This window comes from Annulohypoxylon maeteangense (assembly GCF_022496945.1).
Source record: "Annulohypoxylon maeteangense strain CBS 123835 unplaced genomic scaffold GGS22scaffold_11, whole genome shotgun sequence".
In the NCBI taxonomy this organism is placed as follows: domain Eukaryota; kingdom Fungi; phylum Ascomycota; class Sordariomycetes; order Xylariales; family Hypoxylaceae; genus Annulohypoxylon; species Annulohypoxylon maeteangense.
The window spans coordinates 1189786-1212240 of NW_025953258.1; the positions used below are offsets into that span (position 1 = coordinate 1189786).

At 46.9% G+C, this 22455-nt stretch overlaps 6 protein-coding genes across 6 annotated transcripts; 2 read left to right on the forward strand and 4 right to left on the reverse strand.

The window, feature by feature from the left end:
* Positions 1 to 29: 29 nt before the first annotated feature.
* On the reverse strand, positions 30 to 1796 carry GGS22DRAFT_180499 (isocitrate lyase; the record flags this gene model as incomplete). Its single annotated transcript, XM_047963772.1, has 2 exons — positions 30 to 1423; positions 1496 to 1796. The coding sequence occupies 2 exons, from the start codon at positions 1794 to 1796 to the stop codon at positions 30 to 32; spliced, it is 1695 nt and encodes a 564-aa protein (XP_047817852.1).
* Positions 1797 to 2845: 1049 nt separating this feature from the next.
* GGS22DRAFT_166672 (citrate synthase) lies at positions 2846 to 5128 on the forward strand. Its single transcript, XM_047961888.1, has 4 exons — positions 2846 to 3243; positions 3355 to 3539; positions 3593 to 4291; positions 4355 to 5128. The coding sequence occupies exons 1-4, from the start codon at positions 3187 to 3189 to the stop codon at positions 4845 to 4847; spliced, it is 1434 nt and encodes a 477-aa protein (XP_047817853.1). The 5' UTR covers positions 2846 to 3186; the 3' UTR covers positions 4848 to 5128.
* Positions 5129 to 6990: 1862 nt separating this feature from the next.
* GGS22DRAFT_28910 (uncharacterized protein) lies at positions 6991 to 8186 on the forward strand. The gene is made up of 3 exons (XM_047966714.1): positions 6991 to 7246; positions 7306 to 7527; positions 7594 to 8186. The coding sequence occupies exons 1-3, from the start codon at positions 7070 to 7072 to the stop codon at positions 7837 to 7839; spliced, it is 645 nt and encodes a 214-aa protein (XP_047817854.1). The 5' UTR covers positions 6991 to 7069; the 3' UTR covers positions 7840 to 8186.
* On the reverse strand, positions 8113 to 10424 carry GGS22DRAFT_28914 (glycoside hydrolase family 16 protein). Its single transcript, XM_047966715.1, has 2 exons — positions 9275 to 10424; positions 8113 to 9217 (listed from the first exon to the last, which is right to left on the reverse strand). The coding sequence occupies exons 1-2, from the start codon at positions 10081 to 10083 to the stop codon at positions 8533 to 8535; spliced, it is 1494 nt and encodes a 497-aa protein (XP_047817855.1). The 5' UTR covers positions 10084 to 10424; the 3' UTR covers positions 8113 to 8532.
* Positions 10425 to 11922: 1498 nt separating this feature from the next.
* On the reverse strand, positions 11923 to 14841 carry GGS22DRAFT_180502 (glycosyl transferase family group 2-domain-containing protein; the record flags this gene model as incomplete). Its single annotated transcript, XM_047963773.1, has 4 exons — positions 11923 to 13064; positions 13132 to 13582; positions 13727 to 14377; positions 14434 to 14841. 4 exons carry the CDS (start codon positions 14839 to 14841, stop codon positions 11923 to 11925), a joined length of 2652 nt encoding a protein of 883 aa, XP_047817856.1.
* A 3016-nt stretch (positions 14842 to 17857) lies between these two features.
* GGS22DRAFT_166683 (glycoside hydrolase family 16 protein) lies at positions 17858 to 19913 on the reverse strand. The gene is made up of 2 exons (XM_047961889.1): positions 19238 to 19913; positions 17858 to 19181 (listed from the first exon to the last, which is right to left on the reverse strand). The coding sequence occupies exons 1-2, from the start codon at positions 19714 to 19716 to the stop codon at positions 18245 to 18247; spliced, it is 1416 nt and encodes a 471-aa protein (XP_047817857.1). The 5' UTR covers positions 19717 to 19913; the 3' UTR covers positions 17858 to 18244.
* Between the last annotated feature and the right edge of the window lie 2542 nt (positions 19914 to 22455).

Sequence of the window (22455 nt, forward strand, 5' to 3'; positions counted from 1 at the left end):
TCGGTAATTCTATATGACAGCGCTTCATGTTAATGAAATTGTCCTTCAGTATTCCCTTCGCCCATGCTCTTGCTCCCACTGCTTCCGCTCTGGACAGCTCCGACGATACCGTCCATATAACTAGCACCGCTCCATTTTTGATGCGTCAAGACGTCGCAGCCTAGCTCCTTCTCGCGCCGCTGTACAAGATTAACGTACGCTAACATGCCATCCTTCTTGTAATCTCTAGCCAGCTCATTTGTGATTGTAGCGGTGCTATGCAGCCCGGCGAGTGAGATTAGTTGCAGGACGAAACCTTCCTTGGCAATGTCCCAGATAAATGACTTGAGGGTCGTATCGGTGAAACCGTGAGACATCCAGTTAAACGACGGCGACAAATTATACACAAGGCCCTTTCCAGGGAAGACTTGCCTCACTGCACGGCCTAGCTTAGCAGCTACTTCGACATTTGGGTCACCTGTCTCTACCCATAAGAGATCTGAGTAAGGTGCAAAAGCTATGGCTCGCTTTGTCGCCGCCTCCATACCCGCACGATAATGGTAATATCCCTCCCGAGTACGCGGTATATCCCAGTTGAAGACGATGGGTTTTCCGGCGTACTGGTTCGCGAGCTCGCGACGTTTCGTAATACCGGTATTGGAGTTTGTCTTGACATATTTAAGGTACGAATCGATATTTTCTGATGATACGCCTTGGGCTTTCATCTGTTCAACAGCAGCCTCGTCGAAGGTCACTAGCCGCGTCTTCTTCACCCAGTCGGCTTCAAAAGTGTCGATTTCTGAGCCTGATGCGCCAGCAGCTTCCATCTCCTGCAAAGTCTCTGCGAGAGGTGCGCTACCTTCTTCCGCGACACCGAGTATGAATTCGTGGTCCCGTACGTCAATCGCGCTAGAGATGAGTCTCCCACTTTCCGAGTCGGTACGCGCAATAACGAGGTTCTCCGTGCCCATCACATCCCACTGGAAGCGCGCGATGTTGAGGCGGTTGATATGCTCGCCAATCGGCACCAGAACCTTACCTGCCAAATGGCCGCACTTCTTGCCACCATGCAACTGGTCTTCAAAATGAACGGCGGCAGCGCCATTCTCGGCGAATAGCTTCGCCAGCTTTAATACAGCAGTCAGGCCCCCGTGTCCTGTATCTCCATCGGCAATGATAGGGCGGAAGTAATCTATATACGGCGTGTTCTTCCTAGATTCCGGTGTCAACTTTCGCCGCACGTCCCATTGCTTTCTATCGTGCATTGACTGGGCTTTTGCGAGGCGCTGAACCTGATTGGGGACGGTATTATAGGGATAATCGCCAAAATCCGGTGAGACTTCGTTTGTGGTGGTGAGGACAGCTGAACAAGCCCAGCCAGAGATATAGAGGACTTCTTGATGTGGCGCTTGCTGCGTCATCTGTACTGGATCGATAGCTCCCACTATTCGTAGCGTCAGAACAGATGACTCGGGATATTAATCGCATTAATGGGTAGCGAAAGTTGCTGACGTACTAGTATGTATGGGCTCTCCTTTTGCTGCCCTTTCCTTAATCAGGTTAAAAAGCTTTCTTGCCATGAGAGAACTGGGATATGTCTGCATCTGGGATCCGCGTTTCGATACGACATCTGCAGCAGTGTATGGCCTCTTGATGCCCTCATATCTAGGCGATGCCCACCATGCCTCAACATCTTTAATCTGCTGTTCGTAGAGAGCATCCTCCGCTGCGCCGGGTTTTTCGGTTTCCGGTAGGAGTTGGAACGAATCGGATGGGAGGTAGTTCGACACGGGAGGGCTCACGGGAGGCAATGTCATTCTCATCATGGTGGAAGAGAAGTATCTTGAAGATACCATGCAGGTCGAAGAGCGAAGCAGAAGCGCAGAGCTTCTAGGAGCTCGAATTATTGCTCGACGAAGCATCACGACCGCTCCTAAATTTGACAGGCGGATGTGTAGGATTGCTATGGCGAAAATGAATTAACAATATGAAGAGATTCCTTTCGTCCCGTCATATGCACTATGCAATTCATCATACACACCTAGATATATAAACATATAAAAGGCATGTATGCGTATCAGTCAGCACTTTAGCAGATATGTTAACCCAGATTTACGCCGATAGCGTCCGACCAAATAACCTTGGTACCCCGCGGTCGAACAAATGCCCGACAAGGAGCCCTGGAGGGCTTAATTTGAGTTGTGCGGGGGCGATCGATTAGTATTACACTAACCTCGCCACGGTAATCCGCGGCTTCAACTTTCACGCCCATAAATAGATGATGTCATTAATAAGAAAAAAGAGATATGTAGTAGAGTGGTCAATAAATTCTTTGTTTCATTGGGCAATTGCATTATTTACATGTAAGTACTACATACCTAGGTACTATGTATGTTCTCCATATCACATCCCTCTCAACATCCACAGAATTGTTGATCTTTATTGATCCGAGGTCTGTTATCTGATGTTCGTACCCTACATACATGTGTTTTTACATAGATACTACTTAGATATGCACATGCGACACTGCCTCAGGCACATCCTTGAATACCTACCTAGGCATAGGTAGGTAGGTATCCTTGGAACATATCGCACCTGTAGGTAAGTACCTCAATAGGCAGGTACATATGTACATACCAAGATGTGTACCTAGTATACCTACGTATCTGGGAATTGTCAGCGACGGGCAAACGGGGCAGACCGGGGCGGACGGGTTCCCTCGGTTATGCGGGGAAAGGAGGGTAATGGAGTTAACCCCAAAGTTACCTGTTGGGAGCACGTATCTATAAAGTACTACTATGTAGAGTATAGATAGAGATAGGTACATCTGATTGATAGTTGTTTCCGGGCCTGTACCTAGGTAGTAGGTACTTGTATCCATGGATGTAAGCAAGCTGGAGCTTCCGCCGGGGTAGTTTCCCCCACATCAGGTCATGTTGTGTTTCTTAATGTTGGAGTCGTGATTTCTTGCAACTTCTCCTTTCTACATATCCCATTCTCATTGTTTTTTCCCTTCTTTTTCTCTGTCTCTTTTTCACCATTGAAAGCACCGTCCTTCATAATTGCGACGGCGTTTGGACGATTCTATACCAATACTTGGAATTCGGTACTTCACATATATTGAACACGTGTCATAGGACTCTTTGAGTAGCTTCATCATCTGCTGTTCTATCAAGATCCCTCGGCTACTCGTTACCTATAATAGGAATGAGCAATATGGCGATCAACTTAAGAGCAACGACGAGGGCTCTTGGTGCCCTTAAGGTAAGTGAATATATGAGAGATAGGATAGCTAGTTAACCTAACCACCTACTTACCCTTCTCCAATCTCATCAGATATGAGATGACAGCCGAGCTAACTAAAGGGTTGAATAGCCACGTGCGACCCAGGCAGTGTTCCACCATACGGCCAGGTCGTATTCGACATCGCCCGAGCCAGACTTGAAGGAGACTCTCAAGGAAATTATTCCTGCGAAGAGGGAGCTACTAAAAAAGGTCAAGGCACATGGTTCGAAGGTCATTGGCGAAGTCAAGGTAGAAAACACTATCGGTGGCATGAGGTATGGTTTAAGATGGCTGCATCTGCTATTCATGAATACTAACTTAGACATAGAGGATTAAAGGCTATGGTCTGGGAAGGTTCGGTGCTGGACGCGAACGAAGGGATTCGATTCCACGGCCGAACAATAAAAGACTGCCAAAAGGAGCTTCCCAAAGGCAGATCAGGAACAGAGATGCTCCCAGAAGCCATGTTCTGGCTCCTTTTAACCGGAAAAGTGCCTTCTGTCAACCAAGTCCGCCAATTATCACGCGAGCTTGCGGAGCAGGCTCGGCTTCCTGACTTTGTAAACAAGATGCTAGACGGGTTTCCAGAAGACCTGCACCCCATGACCCAATTCTCCATCGCCGTCAGCGCTTTGAATTACACATCGAAATTCGCAAGGGCGTACGAAGTTGGCCTAAATAAAGCCGATTATTGGGAGCCCACTTTTGATGATGTTATCAGCCTGCTTGCCAAGCTACCAACCATCGCAGCCAAGATATATCAGAACTCCTATCGTAACGGCGGCGCATTGCCTGGCGACGTTGACCCCGACCAAGATTGGTCCTACAATTTCGCATCCATGTTAGGGAAGGGCGGCAAAGAAAATGAAGACTTTCAAGACTTATTAAGATTATATCTCGCACTACACGGAGATCATGAAGGCGGAAATGTCTCAGCTCACACCACTCACCTAGTCGGGAGTGCTCTCAGCGACCCGTTCTTAAGCTATAGCGCTGGTCTCCAAGGTCTAGCCGGTCCCCTTCACGGGTAGGTCTTTGGATTCTGACCTGGTATTCCCTCCTAGAAACCTTACTGACAATCATTTACTAGGCTTGCTGCGCAGGAAGTCCTGCGCTGGATAATACAAATGAAGAAAGAAATTCCGGAGGATTACTCCGAGAAAGACGTCCATGACTATCTATGGTCAACGCTCAATAGCGGCCGAGTAGTTCCCGGCTATGGACATGCTGTCCTTCGCAAGCCCGATCCCCGCTTCGAAGCCTTGATGGATTATGCCGCCGCTCGCCCTGCAATTGCCAACGACCCTGTATTCAAGCTTGTCCTATTGAACAGCCAAATTGCCCCAGACGTTCTAATCAAACATGGGAAGACGAAAAACCCTTACCCCAACGTCGATTCAAGCAGTGGCGTCTTATTCCACCACTACGGGTTTCACGAGACTCTTTATTACACTGCGACTTTTGGCGTTAGCCGAGGACTGGGTCCTCTGGCTCAGCTTATCTGGGACCGCGCTCTCGGTTTGCCCATCGAACGACCCAAGAGTATAAATTTGGAAGGAATATTGAAGCAGGTGGAAGGCTGAACGGAGATATGTTGAGCATTACACTTCTCAGAGTCTCTTTCGTTTCCAATAACGAGCCCTAGGTTATAGATTTCTGATCTCACTAACGGAAGCATTGAAATTATGGATACCCTGCGATCTTTCTTCTGTAGTACATCTCCAAATTTCACCCGCGAGGAAGTCGGAATTGGCATACCCTAATTCGCGAGACGACCGAGCGAGGTTGATGATAGGATTAGAAAAGTACTAGGTACCTAGGTATCTAATCAATTTGACACTCAAGCCATGTTTTTTCAAACCTATCTACCTACTAAGTAGTTATGCAAATTTTATTCTAGTAAGTGATACCGGTAAGATCTGTTCCTACCTGCTTGATGATGCGATGAGTATCTTTCTGGAAGACAATCGCTTCTAGCCCCTTAGCGGGGCGTTAATGCAACGTTAGAACCTCCGATTATCAAAAAGAGCTAGGTAGCTAGGTGATTTGATATCATTTTCGGCTCGCGTGTGAGGGGAATTTCGTATATTAACCGTGGACAATATCTGGGTTGCTGGATCACGGGGGGGTATTCTAAATTCGGGTGCCACGGAGTCTTATGCGAGAGTTACGGCACCATGGCACGTATGATATCCTTTTTTCGACGATCCACGTCTGGGTTTAGGTATCTCTCGCAACAGGTGGTTGACGCAACCTCAGCTGAAAGTCTAGATCTGTAAGCACCTAGACACTCGGTCCATACGGCCCCGTGCAAGATGAGTCGTAACTTGGATTTGAACACATATTTAAGAGCTAACTCGACAAGCAGATGGTCTGGCCCCTGAAGCTGTACCCATATCTGCGTTACCGCTCATGTAGGAGCAATTCCCGCGCTGGATGGAGCTATCGAAACAAGAATACGGACGATTGATCTTGATCCAACTTGAGATAATACGTACAAGCGGTACACATGTTAGGTCTAGTGGGCATTCCCCCCTGGAGCTCGTCAACGCGGCTAAAGAGGTTAAACAACCCCGGACCACCAAACAAGGAGATTTTTATCATTCTTACGACTATGGTCTTACGTGACTCCGTGTTCTAGCCAATATTTGCTGGCGGAGGAACCCGGATCTGCATAGCCTGGCGTTGACATGTTTCTGGATTCGCCCATCCCATCATAACCTTCATCCTCATTCCAGAAATAGTTTCTCACATACATCAATTCAAATCCGCTGGACTAAGAGCTAGGCCTAGCAGTTACCACTCCGCTACATCAACATAGCATCGTCTGGCCTGCACTCGAGCGGTTCTCACGCCATAAATACCTACCTAGTAGTTAGAAGGGATCAGTCCATTGCCTTGGCTTTCCAACTAGAAGCGGTACGAGCCCATTCTACCACTAGCAGCGTTATGTAGGACGTCCCAGGTACTATACTTACCGGTATCTACCTACTTAGGTAGGTTACAATCACCTGACATGACGTGCGCCAGTTAGTGTATACAATTGATAAATTGTAGGGTGAACTTACCCGCGTCAGCTCGACATTTGTCCCGGATCGGGTTAGAATAGCAGCAGGCTTGATATTTACTCTCAGGCACCTGGGACCTGGATCTCTAGTCCTACCCTATCCATATATCTCATACCCAGCCTCTTGTTCCCAGAGCCTCCATCATAGGAGGTAGGTACCATACACGCAGGTTTGAACCGAGTTCCACGCCGCTGGGCGCTGAGTTGCTTCTTAGCCGTGTCATGTGGCATGGTTATAGGCGTCAGTCAAAGTTTCGATTTGCTAATGCTTCTATAATAAGAACTCCGTACCGAACCAACGGTGCAGCTATAAGAGCTGGGCTTCCTAGACTTAATATGAATTCATCTATTCTACTTCGACTATCAATTCAACCGCAAATTTATGGGAAAGGCTGGAAGGTCTATTACTGGGGTAGAGCTGCCAGCGCTCGAGGTCTAGGTTCGCAATATATTCCCGAAATTAATCAGAGTGTCATCTTATGGGTTCTCTCGACTCTGCATCATGTTGTCTAGAGCGTCCTGGGCTGCTGGAACCTATCTCCGTATCGGCCGGAGGACGAAATTCGACAGGCTTTAATTGTAACAACGGGTGTGAGATGATGATAGAACTTTATAAATACGACGTGATCGCGCGGCGAGGTAGAAAATTTCCCTGTCAAGTAGGCCTTAACCGAATTCCAAGCCATTTACATTTCTAGGTAGCTGTTTACCCTTATTAACGCTTAGCTACTAATCACCATGCGATCATTCATTGCTCTTCTTGTGCCCGTCCTCGCGGCTGCGGCAAGTCCTATTGGAATCGTCGGCAACGGTGATACTCCCAAGCCGGATGAGATCACCATCGTCAGCGCCTCCGCGAGTGGAAACGGATGTCCTCAAGGGACCGTGACGACGGACCTCTCCCCGGAGCGAACAGTCAGAGATCAAACTACCTATATATAAGAGACTAGGCTTGAAGCTAATTAATGAAATAGGTTATCACTTTCGGGTTTGATGCTTTTCAGGTGTACACCGGGCCTGGCACCAAGCAGTCGGACAAGTCTAAGAACTGCCAGCTCCATCTGAACCTCAAGTACCCAGGGGGGTTCCAATTCGCCGTGGTCGAGTCTACATACCATGGCTATGCCCAGCTCGAGGATGGCGTGACCGGTACCTTCTATTCGACCTATTATTTCTCCCAAGATGCCGCTGCTACCGTAAGTAATGTATCCGTAGCCTATAGGCATTTAAATGTTACGCATCGAAGCTTATTCGTGCATTAGACCACGACTCGAACCTCGATCGACGGAGGTGGGCTCTGGACTGACGGCCAGGTATATACCAAGCAAGATCAAGTCCCTACTGCATCGATCATCTGGTCGCCTTGCGGCGCTACGGGTATTCTCAACGTCAACAACCGCATCGCGCTGACGTCGAGCAATACGACCGCCTCGGGCCAGATCTCAGATGACGATGCTACCGTCGCTTTCACTCAGCAGGTCCACGTGAGCTGGCAGGCTTGTAAATAGGATAAGCGAAACGGTTCAAGATTCGTGTGTACGACAGTGGGGTAAAGTCAAGGCGTTATGGAAGTTTATGAGCACGTGAGAGGGTAGGTAGGTAAGTAGGTAGGTAGGTGGTGAGTGATTATCATCTAGGGAAGGGATATTAGCAGGGCTACTCGTATATCAAGTATTGCGTTTCTGTGGAAACGTACTTATGAATATTTCGAGTTACATTACCTTTCTTATTTCTGATCTCCTTTTGTGCTGCTTAAAGGTAAACAAATCTTGAGCGATGGGTTTCGCGGATCACTACCTAGGTACTACCTTATTTGCGCCAAATTAGTAATTATAAGATTCCCTTGATTAGGTAGCTACCTATCCAACAAGAACATAGGTACATATAGAGCCGCTAGAGATTAGGTGCAGAAAATCGCATTACATCATAGCACCTAAAATATCAAACAAAATTCTTGTATATCCAAATATCGGGTATTCGAAGATTAAAGATCTCGTAAACCTATCGTTGCCAGCCGAAGATGGAATGAGTATCTGCGTCTTCTCCTTCACAGCACATTTCCAACTTCTCGGCAAAGCCCGAGCTATAGCTACCTCTCTCTAGTCATTGGCTAGACCTGTCTAGTTGATCCTCGTCCGCGGGAAATGAAAAATAAAATAAAACCTCCTCATAATATTCAACTGCTAATGACTCGGTCGTCATCATCGTCCGTAACCTGGTCTCGGGGATGTAGGGCTATTTATTCTGGGCGATCCGTACCCGCCAGCTTGAGGTCCTGGGGATCCCATCCGCATCGAAGCGTTAGAAGGCGAGAAAGTCCGATTCACGGGCGATATAGGGGTAGGGGCCGGGATCTGAGGTGATTGGCCGGGGCTCTGCGTGTGGATCGGCGAGGGAAAACTATTGTTTCGTTGTGGTCCGACCGAACTTGGCGCAGGGCCGCCAACGCGCTGGCTCATCGCATCATCACGAAGAAGCGGCATGGCAGCAGTGGCAGCACCCGGGCCAGTTGGGTCCCACGCTTTCTCAGGTGGACCCGCAGAACTTCCAGGAGGTGAGTCGGGCACGGCATACGCGGCTGTAGCCATCGCGCCTTTATATTCAGTCCCGTCGAAGGCCAACGCGTCGGGGTCTCTTCCTTCTCTCTTGAATCTCTCCAACTCAACTCGTTCCTGTTCTTGGCGCTGTGCTGCTAACGCTGCCTCCTGCTTACCGCGGCGTCTCTGTCTCAGGCCAAAGACAACGAGGGCAATGAAAGCGATGGCGCCCACTCCACCGGCTGCGGCGTAAACGCCGTTCTTCGTGCTAGATGGTAGATCGTTCCATTTTTCGGAAAGCGACTTCTCTGGCTCCCTATTGATGTTCTCAACGGCGGTTGAATTGCCACTAATAGAGATCAGAATGACAGTTCCGAATCACACACGTTATAGAAAACCCGCTTACCTAGCGATCTTAATACTTTCCCAAGTTCCACTATTATCTCCGTAAGAATACTCTTTTCCTGTAGAATAATCTTGTACTAGAGCACTCTTCACGTACATCGTGTACGGCTCGGCGTAGTCCGTAATACCACCAGCCCACTCGATCGTGCCTTTAGGCTGGTCCGGGTCACCACCCGCCCAGATACCAAGACTGAGCTTCATGGGTGTTTGGGGATAGTATAGCGTATTGTTGGCATCCTTCGCGAGGAGCGTGCGGGTATGTTGTGAGTCGATATACCATTCGAGCTGATCCTTAGTCCACACGCAAGTGTAATTATGGTAGTCGGCCTGAACTCCACCATTGACTGGATGGTACTGCGCATTGTGGAAGTCGGGCACTCCTTTTCCGAAATAGTTCGTAGACACATGCGTGGTATTCCCTCCCATAAATTCCCAGTCCACCTCATCGAGAACATCAGAAGACCATACGATTGAGCTAATGACTCCAGTGCCAGGTGCGGCTTTCAGGTGCACTTCTGTCCTGCCGAAGAAGAAATAAAAGTTCGATATTAGGGTTGGCGATTCGCCTTTCTTGTTAATCGTGAAAGCAGCCCCGGTGTCGAAGTTATAGCCAACGGTTCCAGCAGTCGTATTGAACGTACCCGTAGGCGGCGTAGCGTTAAAGTAGAAAGTATGCGTCGTTCCCAAGGCCGGGTCTGCTGGACAAGTCGCATTCAGGGGATTACAAGCGGTGGTGAGTTGGCCAACGACGGGAGACGCGACAGCCGAGAGCAGCACAGTGGCTACCTTAAAAATAGACCGGGTCGACATCGCGATGGACTGTCGAGGGCGAGCCCTCTGATTATGGTCAATCAAGCAAGTAAGGTAACAATCAAGCTTGGAGCTTAGTCGTCTTATTAAGTAGATAGTATGGCGCGAAGAGAATGTGTTGGTTTTGGTTTAACGCTTAATGACCGTGGGAGTTTTGTCTTTGGATTATCTCTTCGACTGCATACTCTCCAGTAGTAAGGCAGCCGGATCTCAGTAGGTATTCAAAGTAGTAACGATCGTAATCAGGGTAGTTTGGTAGTTGGTCGGATGCCTATCGAGGAGCGTGTATTGAGGTCGGAATACTAGGTGGCTCAAAATGAATGGATTAGACGGCAGAAATTGCCATATGATAGCCCATAGGCTACAAATTAGGTAGGCAGGTAGTAAGGATCGTGGGTGTTGTTTCAAGTGGTCGCGCACATTGAGTGATGAAGGAGTGTAACTTCGTAGGTGGTACCTTTTCCTACTCCAAATTCAGAACAGAGGGCATAAAACGAGGAAAACGAGGAAAACGAGGGACTGGTGTTCAATTAGGTTAGTGAGTGGAATGAATGAATGGGATCTACAGCATAGTTAGCCCCTTATTCGAACTGTTTCTCCCTTGTCTCCGAAGAGGAATTGGCGATTGGGAAGATGGAGGAAGGCCGCCGCTTGCCCAGCCGCGTTGGAAACCAGTTTTATCATGAAAAGGGGTTTCCTCGCTAGCGTAGCATCTTGGGTCCATGCAGAGAGGTTAGATAAGGTAGGTACCTATCTAGCAGGGGAAACCAGGGGTCACGTCGATCTTGCAACGGGCACTGTTCGGCGCCATACTTATTCTAGTCTAGTTGATCGGCATTTGGCAGGAGATCAATTTTCAACAGACGGAGTTGGCAGTCGGTATGTTGAGATGCCGCAAATGTTTTTATTTAATCGTTGCTTTTTGCATATTGTGTCTTTGCTCAATGTCTCTAATATTGAAAGCATAGATAGGGTATAGTCAAGAAGTGAGATACACATATCGAACCAAATTGTCTTGCTTTAAGGTACCTACTGGGTACCTAATTATGGTCGGATTACTTAGGTAGGTAGTAGGTACTGCTAACTGTGAACATTAATATTCCACCTTCGACAATCGGACGCAAGCCAACGGTGAAATTAAATTACATACAATGCCACATACAACACCTATAGAAGGGCCTTATTATAATGCCGAGTGCCTGCAATGAATATTGATTTGTGCTTTTTCCGAATGAAGCTCCTCGAAGCAAATTATATAGGTACCTACCTAGTAAGTAGTAATTACCTAGGGAGATAGTTTAATAACCTTGCTTCGATCATTTCGTGCGATGTGTGCTCAGTGTAGGTAGGTAATTATTATTAATGGGTGATGATATGTAAAAAATACCTAGGTACCTACCTACTAACCACCTACTACTATGTAACAGACTCCTTTTCATGCGGGGTGCCTCGGGTTTGGAGTACTACATGGAAATCGCAAATTAGGTACCTAAAGGTGGTATATTCAAGACCTGTATCCTTCAAATTTTCATACCTACCTAGGTAGATAAGCACATCATCTCCTAATGTATATGGAGACATCCATACGCATCCAACACAAATATATACCTAGGTAGTTATCTGCACTTTATTACCCTAGAGAACTTCTATTACTTAGCCAGTGAATCCCCTTCGAGAAATCAACACCGTTTATACTGGGTACCCAAGGCTCCTATGCACTTAATCCCGCTCATATGCTCATATAAAGAATACTCCGTATCATAGGTAGACACGGAGCAGAGATTGTTTGCCTAGGTGGTTAAGCGACGCTTAATAAGAAAATATGTTTGCAACGATCCACTACCATGAAAAAGTCATGAGCGCAGGGTTCAGAGCAAGAGGCAACAGGAAATGACTACTTGCGACAGTTGCCATGGGAAGAATAGCCACAAAATCTGTAATGCGCCAGTTATGAGGGACGATGGGCGCGACGGCTATAACGATCATCCCTACGATGAAGAGTAGGGAGAAGAGCATGGAGAACTTGAACTTTTTCAGCACCTTAGGAACTTCTATGAAGAAGTTGGAGAACTCGGCCTCCTTCGATGTCGCTCCCCAAGTCATGTCGATTTCGAACATGTGGGCCAATATGGCTTGGCTGACATGGAGTGAGAGGCCGCCCAAGAAAATGGCCAGGAGGAACGTCCATTTGAAATTTTCGTAGATCGCATACATAAGCGTGCGCTCTCCAACACGGTATCGCATAACGGCCAGTGCAACATTACCGAGGCCGTTGAAAACGATGATGATAGAGAACCAAACCTGCCAAGAGTCGATGTAATACTTGTCCAGGTAGCCGTTGAACCATCCCATGATGAAATAGTTGACGGATGTCATGATCCACGCGGCCCCGATAGCGTAGTAAGTACCGATATATGAGATGATGGTGACTTTCGACGTAAAGCGGATATTGGAAAAGAGGAATCTGCGGAATAAAGGCGTGAACGGACCTTTCCATATCCACTTACGGATCGGATGAAAAAGTAGCTCGTTACAGCCGTACGCATACTTTTCCCATCGAGCCAATTCATCGTACACGGTTAGGGATACACCTTCTTTAAATCCTTCACCGGCCCAGGCGGCGAGGCGGATGATATAGCCGTTGCATTGTAGACGAAGAGACATATCAAAGTCCTCCGACACATGTGACTCGGACCAGAACTTTTCATAGCCATCCTCATCTTCGTAGGACACTTGCTGGATAGCACTCCATCGTAATATCGCGTTGTGGCCGACGAACGGCGCGACATCACCGTTGGACACTGTATACCTAATGGCGCTATATATGAGATCGGTGAAAAAGGTGATCCCATTTTCAAAATAGGTATGGACGACCTGCATAACACCAGATGAGAACTGCATGATGCCGACGTCGGGAGACTGTTCCATTTCGGAAACGGCATCCAAAAGGCAATCGGAAGGAACGCGAGTATCGGAGTCGACTGGGAAGTTTCTCATTAGTCCTTGTGGTCTGGCTGGGGAGCTTCATGTAGGGAGACGGGGTCTTACTGATGAGGATATAATCGCCGACGCGGACGTTGCCGTCAGCCCAAGCTCGCCCATCCTCCTCGAGAACTTCCTTCAACGATCTTTCATATGCTAGAGCCTCGTCGGCTTGGGACCATTCGGGGCCACGGTCGTAAAGAGATAACTGCTCCTCAACTTTGCAAGAAATCATAAGAGCGAAGTTCATGTTCGATGCTTTCTTGAACTTGCCGCGGCGCAAGAAACCATTCTCGCCGTGCCTAGGACGGGCGACCCAACCGATGCTATGGTCGGCGTAAAAGTCAATGCGAGCTCGTCGCTCTTCTTCGGATATGAGTTGAAGGCCATCATCGTTAATGAACAAGTTCGCAGAACCGCCTTGCAATTCGTAGGTGCTGATGGCTTGTTTTATTGATCGGACGGTAGGTTGAATCACTGCTGCTAGACCCTCTTTATAAACAGGGCATTGTACGGTCTGTAGTTGGTACAGAGTTCAGACGTCAGCATTTAGTTCATGTAAGAGGCATAGGTCGGGAATTTGGGCCAGGGTATCTCGGACCCGTGCAGGGATTGGAAGGAATGTCAGATGGTACAAGAGCAAGTATATATATAGACTTACAACGTGTGGTAAAGTCGCGGTTCGTAGCCTCGGCGGCGGCCGGGCAGAGTAAAATTTGGAGTTGATGGTAAGTTGGCGGATAGGACCAAAGATCTGAGCTAGGCAACCGACGAGTACCTGAGCGAAGAATAGAGAAAAGAAGACCTGGATCGGGAAAAGCGCCAGCAGGCCCAAACGCACCCAGCTATTGTCAACAGATACCTCGATAGCAAGCTGCCTCCAAGCAGCACCCAAGGAGACAGTAACCAATACTATGACGATAGAAACAAGATATGTGTTTAGCAGATGGATCGGTCGCTTCTCGGGCTTGATCTGACCGCTCTCCTCGTCTATCTCGGCTTCCTCGGCCAGATATCCGGGGCCTTTCTCCCCGTCGTCATCACCGATCTCGCCGCTCTGCCATACAAGCTCCATCAACTCCGACTCTATAGCTTTGGCTCGTTGGACAAGATGTAGCGCATCGTCGTCCCATACGACGAGCAAAGCCTCAGATGCAACGAAAGCGGCAAATTGATGCTTCCTCGCTCTTGCTAGGTCGTCAAGCGTTGGCAAAATCTGAATCCGAAGGCCGTTCATCAATGGAACATCAACTGCCTCGGGAGACCACGATAAGAAAGTTTTGATTACTCTCGAGTTTACCGTCATCGCACACTATAGAGTGATCATTAGTAGGAATATACCCAAGTGCGATGGCAAGCAAGCCTTACCTGAACGTTGAGAGCGGAACAGGCCATCGCAAAGGTCGAATCTCCCAGAGCAGGTGGGCAGGCCATATACGTTCCTTTAGACTTGCGAAGGAGAACACCCTCCACGTCACCACTTCCATCACTAACCCACAAGTGCGCACACTGTTGTTGATATAAGTAGTTGACCATCACCTCGTGTTTGATATCGTCCAAGAAGACCGAGCTATTGATTGACTGAGCTGAACGTTCTGAAATTGATCCTCGCGACGAGCCAAAGTTCGAGGGTGGAAGATGGAGGCCATAGTCATCTACTCCCAGCGGACTCGAATGACCCGTCTCAGCGAAAGGTCCTGCTGGCGTGGGAGACGTGGCCGTCTTCTTCCTATTCTCTTTGGGCCTCTCGGCTCTGAAGTAATTAGACAGGCCCATGTCTACGTACTTTCCCGACGGTATGCTTGAGGATTTCGTTCGTCGGATGAGACGAAGTACTTGACGAGGATGCAATCCACCGGGACTTCATACGGCCAGAATTTCTTGCACAACTTTAATGAAACAGGCGGTAGGTTTGCGCAAGTAGGAAACGATACGACTTGTAACACCTATCACTGTTATTGTAGCCGCTGTGGTAGATCCTATCGCACTGGTAAGTAACTTGGTATTAAGCCGTATTGGATAGGTAGGATTATGATATAATGAAAGGTATTAGAGGGTTCGATGGTAGGTATGAGAAGAAGATAAGTATGTAACTTACGACGACGATGGGTTTGGAAAGCTTAAAACTGGTTGGGTCGCCGGAGAGATGGCAAGCCAATACGCCTGGATGGTCGGCGCTATTAGAAGATATGGCTAGTTACCCTTTATACCGCGATCGCCTTCCTCCGTTGCAAGGTTAGGTGGCGGAGGTTAAGCAAATCAAGGAGAAAGTACAGAGTATGAGGGTTGAGGATTGCCGGAGACTTAATGAAATGGATTGGGAAAGACAATAGGGTTCTGCCAAAGCTGATGCCGAATGTGCCTCGAAGCTTCAGAGTTAAGACTAAGGTAAGATATCATCAACATAAATTCTTCTTGATTATCATTTGCTAGGCCGAGCTAAAAATGAGTTATGCGCAATCTAGCCGACGCCTACACAGCTGCTCAGGTAATGTTTAACGAGAGACTAGAACGAATGTAGTGGTCAAGCTGTGTAAACCATTGACATGTGGCGTTGAAAACGAGGAAAAAGAAGCGTCAGAGATGCAGACCTAATGATAGCAAGGTATTCGCAAGATTTCTAGTTCAGTCTGAGAGTAGTGGTCTAGCCACCTCAGCGAGAGGGTCTTGTCCACACCACGTCGAAGTTGGTAGGTAGGAAGTCATGGTATTCGGGCTTGGATAAGCGAACAGAGACCGGTCAAAATTTTCAAACTTCGGTCCAGCAGCCTAGACGAGGTCTGTTGACGTGACAGGGGTAAGAGGGGAAATATCGACTCGAAAGTATTATTTTGGTAAGCCATGTGAGTGTCCGGCAGGATTGGTGAGGCACCCAGCCATTGTTATGCAGCTAAGATCTTGCTGCGTTATTGCTACCTACCTCGCATCGAGACTCCTCAAAGTATTCATCCCCTGCCAACTATTCCTGATATATTTTTATGATAATACCTCCATACACTAACGGGGAACGTCGTTATCACGAGGTAGGATTGACAGAGATCTTGGCATGCATGGTACTCTCGAGCCACCGAGACTTAAGTTTTTGCGAACGATCCGATCATAACTACTAGGGATTTTCTCTAGTGTAGGTACCTATGTATGTAGGGCGTCAGTATCTCGAAGGCAGTGGTCGATATACGAAATCTAACTCGATAGACCGAGGGTGCGTTCGCTAGGAGATTGATAGTCGGGGCTTTAGGCCGAGTAGTGGAAGTGGTCCGCTCGAGTGGTGGTCTAGGCAAGCCGAAGCCATCGTGAGGAGCAATAAATCGGCGTCGAGGAAGCTTGCTGCCGCCTAGGCCCCCCGTAAGCTGCACTTGTAATACTGACAGAAATATCCGCCTAATGTCGTGTTCGTAATAGCACCTCATCTCTAGCGCCCTGCATTCCAATATATGATTGTCGAATTCGACCAAAAAGAACAGATCCGTACATATCTACCTGGTACTTTGATGTGGTACTTGAAGGTACATCGTCGTGATACGACGAGAAGCTGAGATGTCATTGGCGAAAACTCACCTATGTAAGATTCTGCATACTGCATGCTGCATGTTATACCCTTGCGCGAACAAGGGTATCCAATAAACAGCGTGGGCTTCTCAATCTTCTTGGGTGCTGTCACTTTTCTCGTATTCTCGGTGCAAACCGCATGAAGACGACACGCTGCTCGATTGAACACCGCATTGGTCGAGATATCATTCAACAACCTACCTACGTAGCAGAGCAGAAAGCTACGGTCCGATTGACGCCACAAGAGATGCGCCAGCGTGCCTACCTAGGCAGCTAATGGTCGCATCGTCTCCCAGTCTTCATTTTCAATATTCAGTCGTTATCAAAAAGCATGGCGGCTAGCGGTAAGCGGCAAAGTGCCAAAGATGGGTTTAGTTGATTGGTATACTTACCTAGTAGGTACCAATGGACTACCTAATTCCTTCTCTCGTCATTCGTCGCAGATAAACACTAATGGAGCGGGATCGTGACGAGCCGCCATAATAGATCAATTCTAGCTTCCTAAGGTTCCTAGTGATCTTTTTAGCGCGTGCTTGACAACGGCTGCTCTTAGCTCAGATCCACTAGTTCAGCTACGAATCTATCAAACTTCCCTTGCTGTATTTGATCACAATCTATCGCTTACGCCCCATTTTGGTTTAAGAAAAGTCATGGCCTCGAGCTGGCTATGGATCCTTATCGCGTATTACTTGCATACGGTTCTCTGGGTCGAAGCTTCTGTTTGGGTGCTCAAACACCCGTTGGAGAAAAAAGAAGAAAAAAAAGATAAATAAAAAGGTAAGATAATAAAAGGCAATAAAAAGGTGAAAAGCCATCCCCAAATGCTACCTAGTACTGTTGCGTTAAAATCAAACAGCTAGCCTCATCGGTATTAAGCTTTAGGTAGTCTAGGTACCTACTAGGTACAAGGCTAAGCACTTTCATGATAATCCATATTTATAATTTTAGTTTTTTTTTTTTAGTTTTCTTTTTTTGCATCAGAGCACTTCAATTCCTGCCTCCTCTGAAGTTTGAACAATGTCAGAAATGCTACATAATAATTAGTAAGTAAACAACATAAAAGAGCACATTAACACTCGCCGATTCGCGAAGCTAACTCAAAACAAGCATACACATTGACGATCGGTGCGCTAAACCCTATATAGACTAATAGAAATGAATCCCGAAACTAGGAAATAGAGCGCGGAAACAAATCTTACCTCATATAAGATGAGATTGAATTTTATTCGTTATCTATACGTCAGATATTTACTTTTTCATACATAATTGATATAGAATTGACGTCGTTCCCAACTTCTTTATGGATATCTTGTCTGAGACATTGGAGGCCAGCCTTAAACATAACAGTACCTTCAGGGGTCTCGTTCCAGTATTCCGGGTTACTTAAACCCTGTAGGCGATTCGCTAAGGGAAAAATTGAACGTCTTTTTTATTTCAATGTACTGCAGTGGACCAAGAAATCTGCATTGCATCATGTAGCTATCCGAGACAAAGTTCCAATGCCATAACCCAGTCAGCCATAATGCCCGTACCTACATGTATTCACACCCAGACAAAAACGCCAGTACGCCCGTCGTATCGGACATACGTATTCCTAGTAGATCTAAACCTCGTGGGTCCTTTGAACTATCTACAATTCTTCATTGCCATCGCACTGTTGCCACATGATGACCTTGCTGATCTGCATAGCTGGGCTTGTCCACGTTGGTAACCAGGTGTTCCGCGCGTTCCAGAAGTCTTTCTTAGCGTTAGGGCTACCGTCAATCCAGGGCTTTCCGCTCTGCGCATCAGCAAACCATCCATTGGTACCGCCTACGGCAACGTTTAATATAAGATAAAATTCTTGGTCAAACGGCGTGTTGTAATGACCCGTTTGCGACCAATTATCCACGAGCCGGGTACCGTTGCTGGTGGCCTCGGGGAAATTTCCACGCTGCCACAGAGGCTCGTCAAAGTTGGTGTAGAGAACTTGGAGGAGGCGAGAGTTGACGTAAGTGAAGAGGTACTTTTGAGACCACTCGAGGCCAAAGGTGTTGAACCCGGCCGAGTATGTCGTATGTAGGGCCTCGCGTTTCACGTTGGTTCTCCACCAAGCGTCGTTGGCTTGGTCGGGTCCCCAGTGTAGAGCTGACGATACGATATTATTCCCGCCTTGGCCGTACGTCCAATTGTTTCCCCGGCTCTCCATGATGTCTATCTCACCGCTGGCCGGCCAAGGTCCATACGTATCCTTAACGGGCATCATCCAAATAGCCGGCCAGAGCCAATCTCCCTGAGGGAGCTTGGCCGTCACTTCGACACGGCCGTATTTGAGAGTTGCACCTTTCTTGGTGTTAATTCGGCCAGACCTCGTTGGAGGCACGATGGTGGCATTCCCAACTGTGGTGTTGGTGGCTGCTATACAATCAGATGGCACGGTTGAAGTACAGGTGCCGTCGTCCAGTAGATTAATCAAAGAGTCTTTGTCAATCAGGTCCGCGTCCTGGAGTGTAGGCTTAATGAAGAGGTTTCCATCTCGGACGTAGACGTTCTCGTCATTCCCTGTAGTCTGCTCAAATTCACCATTACTGTGACGCTATCAGTTACAAGTCGAACATGTTGATTGTAAAGGACACCCTCTTACCCAAAGCCACCTACTTGGACTTCTTTAGTCCAGACGGCATCGTTGAAGCTCGCGAAGTTGTCTTCGAGCACTAAACAATAGTTATGTTTGACGACGCTCCGTATTCCGTCCCATACTAAGAACCCAGAGATTCCTAGGCCGACAAGTATGCCCAAGATCGGAATGATAGTAACCCACTTCTCCTTGGGATCCTTCTTATCAAGCCATGGCTTCTCTAATTCGCCCTTCTTCACCCTTCGCGAGTGGAAATATCGCGGGCCGGAGCCTTGCACGGGGATATCGGAGCCCTCATAACTAGAAGCCGGCCTCGAGATCGACGGCGATGCGAAGGGATTTATGGTTCCTAGCCTTCGCGACGACTGGGCATCTATCCTTTCATCTCCGGAAGGGCTCCTATCTGTATTAGGCGTGCCTGGTCGGAAAGAGTTGGGAAATCCCGTTGAGTTGAACGATGCACTACCCGCATGATGCTGATCCATCGTAGTAGTTGATCAATCCCTGTAGCGGGACAGCTCGGTTGGTTCAGATACAAGAACAACGTCAAATATAAGTAGATTTAGGAATGGTGAATAAAAAGGAGTCAGGTTGTGTTGTCGAAAATTCATCGATGGCAGGTCTAAGCTGATTTCTAAATCTTAAATCTTAATGGAGAGAAGACAAGATAAAAGGAAGGATGCAGAAGCATACCTACCTACTACATAGGTACGAGATATGGGTTTACCAACAGAGCCAATCCTTGCAGCGTACTTCCAGTCATACCTAAACCTAATCTTTCTGTGCCTTTAGGTCTGGAGCTATTTGGTTTTCAATATTCTGAATACAACCATCCATAGAGCTCGATACGTACCTAAGTATAGTTTGTACGCAAAACGTACCCCGATGTGCAGGGATGCGAGATAGTAGCGCCAGGGGTAAATCACTTTATTCCTCAGCTAACCCAAAGTAGTAATTTGGTGGGGTTTACTAGAAACTATAACACCTATCCGAACTAGGGTTGCCGAGCTTCTGGGCCACACAACCCTGCAGCCCTGATAGAGTTCGGTGGAGACATCAAGAAGCGAGTCCCATCCCTATATCGAAAGTGGCAGAAGAACACCGCCTGAGCGCCACCACGCAGCCACGTCCCAACACTACTAGGTAGGTACAAATTCATTGACTATCAGGTACCCATTAATGGGTGACGCGCATCCAATGTAAAGCGGACGATACCAGCTTATCGCCTGGATTGATGAAGAAATAAGAAACTTTAGCGAGCTGAGTTATGAAGTGGGGGCTCGAGATTCGAGACTTGAAACTATTGATAGGTGCGGCCGCGGCCTGCTCGTGTCACATTTGAATCTACGCACCACGAACAACTTGAAAAGAACATTAATACTTAGGAGTGGCTAGCTCAGAGGTACGTATGTAGGTAGGTAGGTACACTCTAGAACAAAACTTGAAAGATTATTAAGCCTATTCCATCAGGCCATGTCATTTCAGCTCCCATCTATCTACTTTCGTCTGCACTTATTATGGACTACATATCTACCCGATTATTAATAATTCGCCGCTTGACATAGGTACTAGGTAGGTATGTAGGTAGCTAATTGCCTTTAACTCTAGAAAGTTTTAGTATCGGAATTCTGTGATCTTCTATCGCTTAAATCCCTAGACAGGTATCTATCTGAGTATGTACGAATATTGAGTTATAGAAAAAGTCTTCGACACTTTATTCTTCTTTACATTGATAAGCAGCTACCAGCTAGGAAGTCATCGGGGTTCGGTCCACAGGGGCCCGTGAGAGCTCATGAGATAATGGAGGTATATATGCTAGGTGCCATGTTCTCTTAGCGGAAGCGGATGGAAGTGGTTGAAAGTTCCTCGCGCAATGATGTTGTTGCTTTCATGCATCTTGGTTCCGCCTTGTGATGCAATTTGAGTAATTCTCGACTGGGTTCCAAATTGTATACCTTATATGGCGGATACACCGTTATGAGACTTCAACTTCATCCTTACCTACCTGGTAGGTAGACTTCATCTCTCTCAACATTGAAGTAACATAATTGCTTCAAGGCTATCACTGCAGAAAACAAAATACTGAACATATATATAGGTACCTACCTATATATCGATTTAATGAGTCTAAAGCTAAAAAAAAATACTCTCATAATAGCACGGATGTAGCATCTGTGTTTGTTGAAGACACTGAAAGTCAGGTGCGAATTATCGCAATTAATATAGGGGATATGTACGAAAAGATACCATCATATACCTAAGAACGAGGAAAATTACTTGAAAATAGGTACGGTAATGAAACTACTCATACGTACAGGCATTAGGTTAATAAGTTCGATCAATACCTACCTAACGCTCGGAATCCACCTAACCAGGACCTCTCATTACATTATACCTGCATAGGTAGGCAGGTAGGTCCCTATACGACAGAGATAAACCTTAAGACCTCAACGATATCAAAGGGAATTAGATAATTTCTCTACTCGTCTAGGACACTTTATTTTCGGATCTTTCATGCATACCTACCTAGTATTCTCTGAGTGTTATATTGTGCAACGAACGAGTGAAATAAAATATTGAAACTCCCATTATTATTCCTCATATTCTTCTTACCCTAGAAGGTACCTAGGTAGGTACCTACAGTAGGTATACCTGGACATACAAATTGTGTAATATCTCTCAAGCAACGAAACAACCCCGGAAACTGAAACTTCCTCGAGATTAAATCAGATTGGGGTAAGTTGCAACTGTTGGAGGTTTAGATATGTCCAAGTTAAGGAACGGTCAACTTACTAAATGCGTTATACAGGTATCTACCTAGTATTCAAGTAGAGACAGCATAGTGCAGGTACGATGATGTAGGTTCGTAGATAGGTACTGGGTACCTACTAGGATAGGCAGGCATTTGTTAAAATGAAGGCAAATCGATATATAATTTATACCTACTAGGTAGCAATACTTAGGCACTAAACTTCTTAACGGCATTGCTGGGTAGGTACCTATCTAAGGTATTGGGCAGGCTTAATTCACTGTTCTAAATTCTATCTTAGGATACCTACCTATACCTAAAACCTATGTACCTAAGTAAGTATCTTTTTTACTTTACCTACCTAGGTGAGGTTGATGATCTGGTTCAATTGGTAGAAACTAGGTATTTTGGATAAGGGACAAATCTGTATCATTTTATCTGTGCAAGACTTTACTTAAGCAAGTATCGTGAGAAG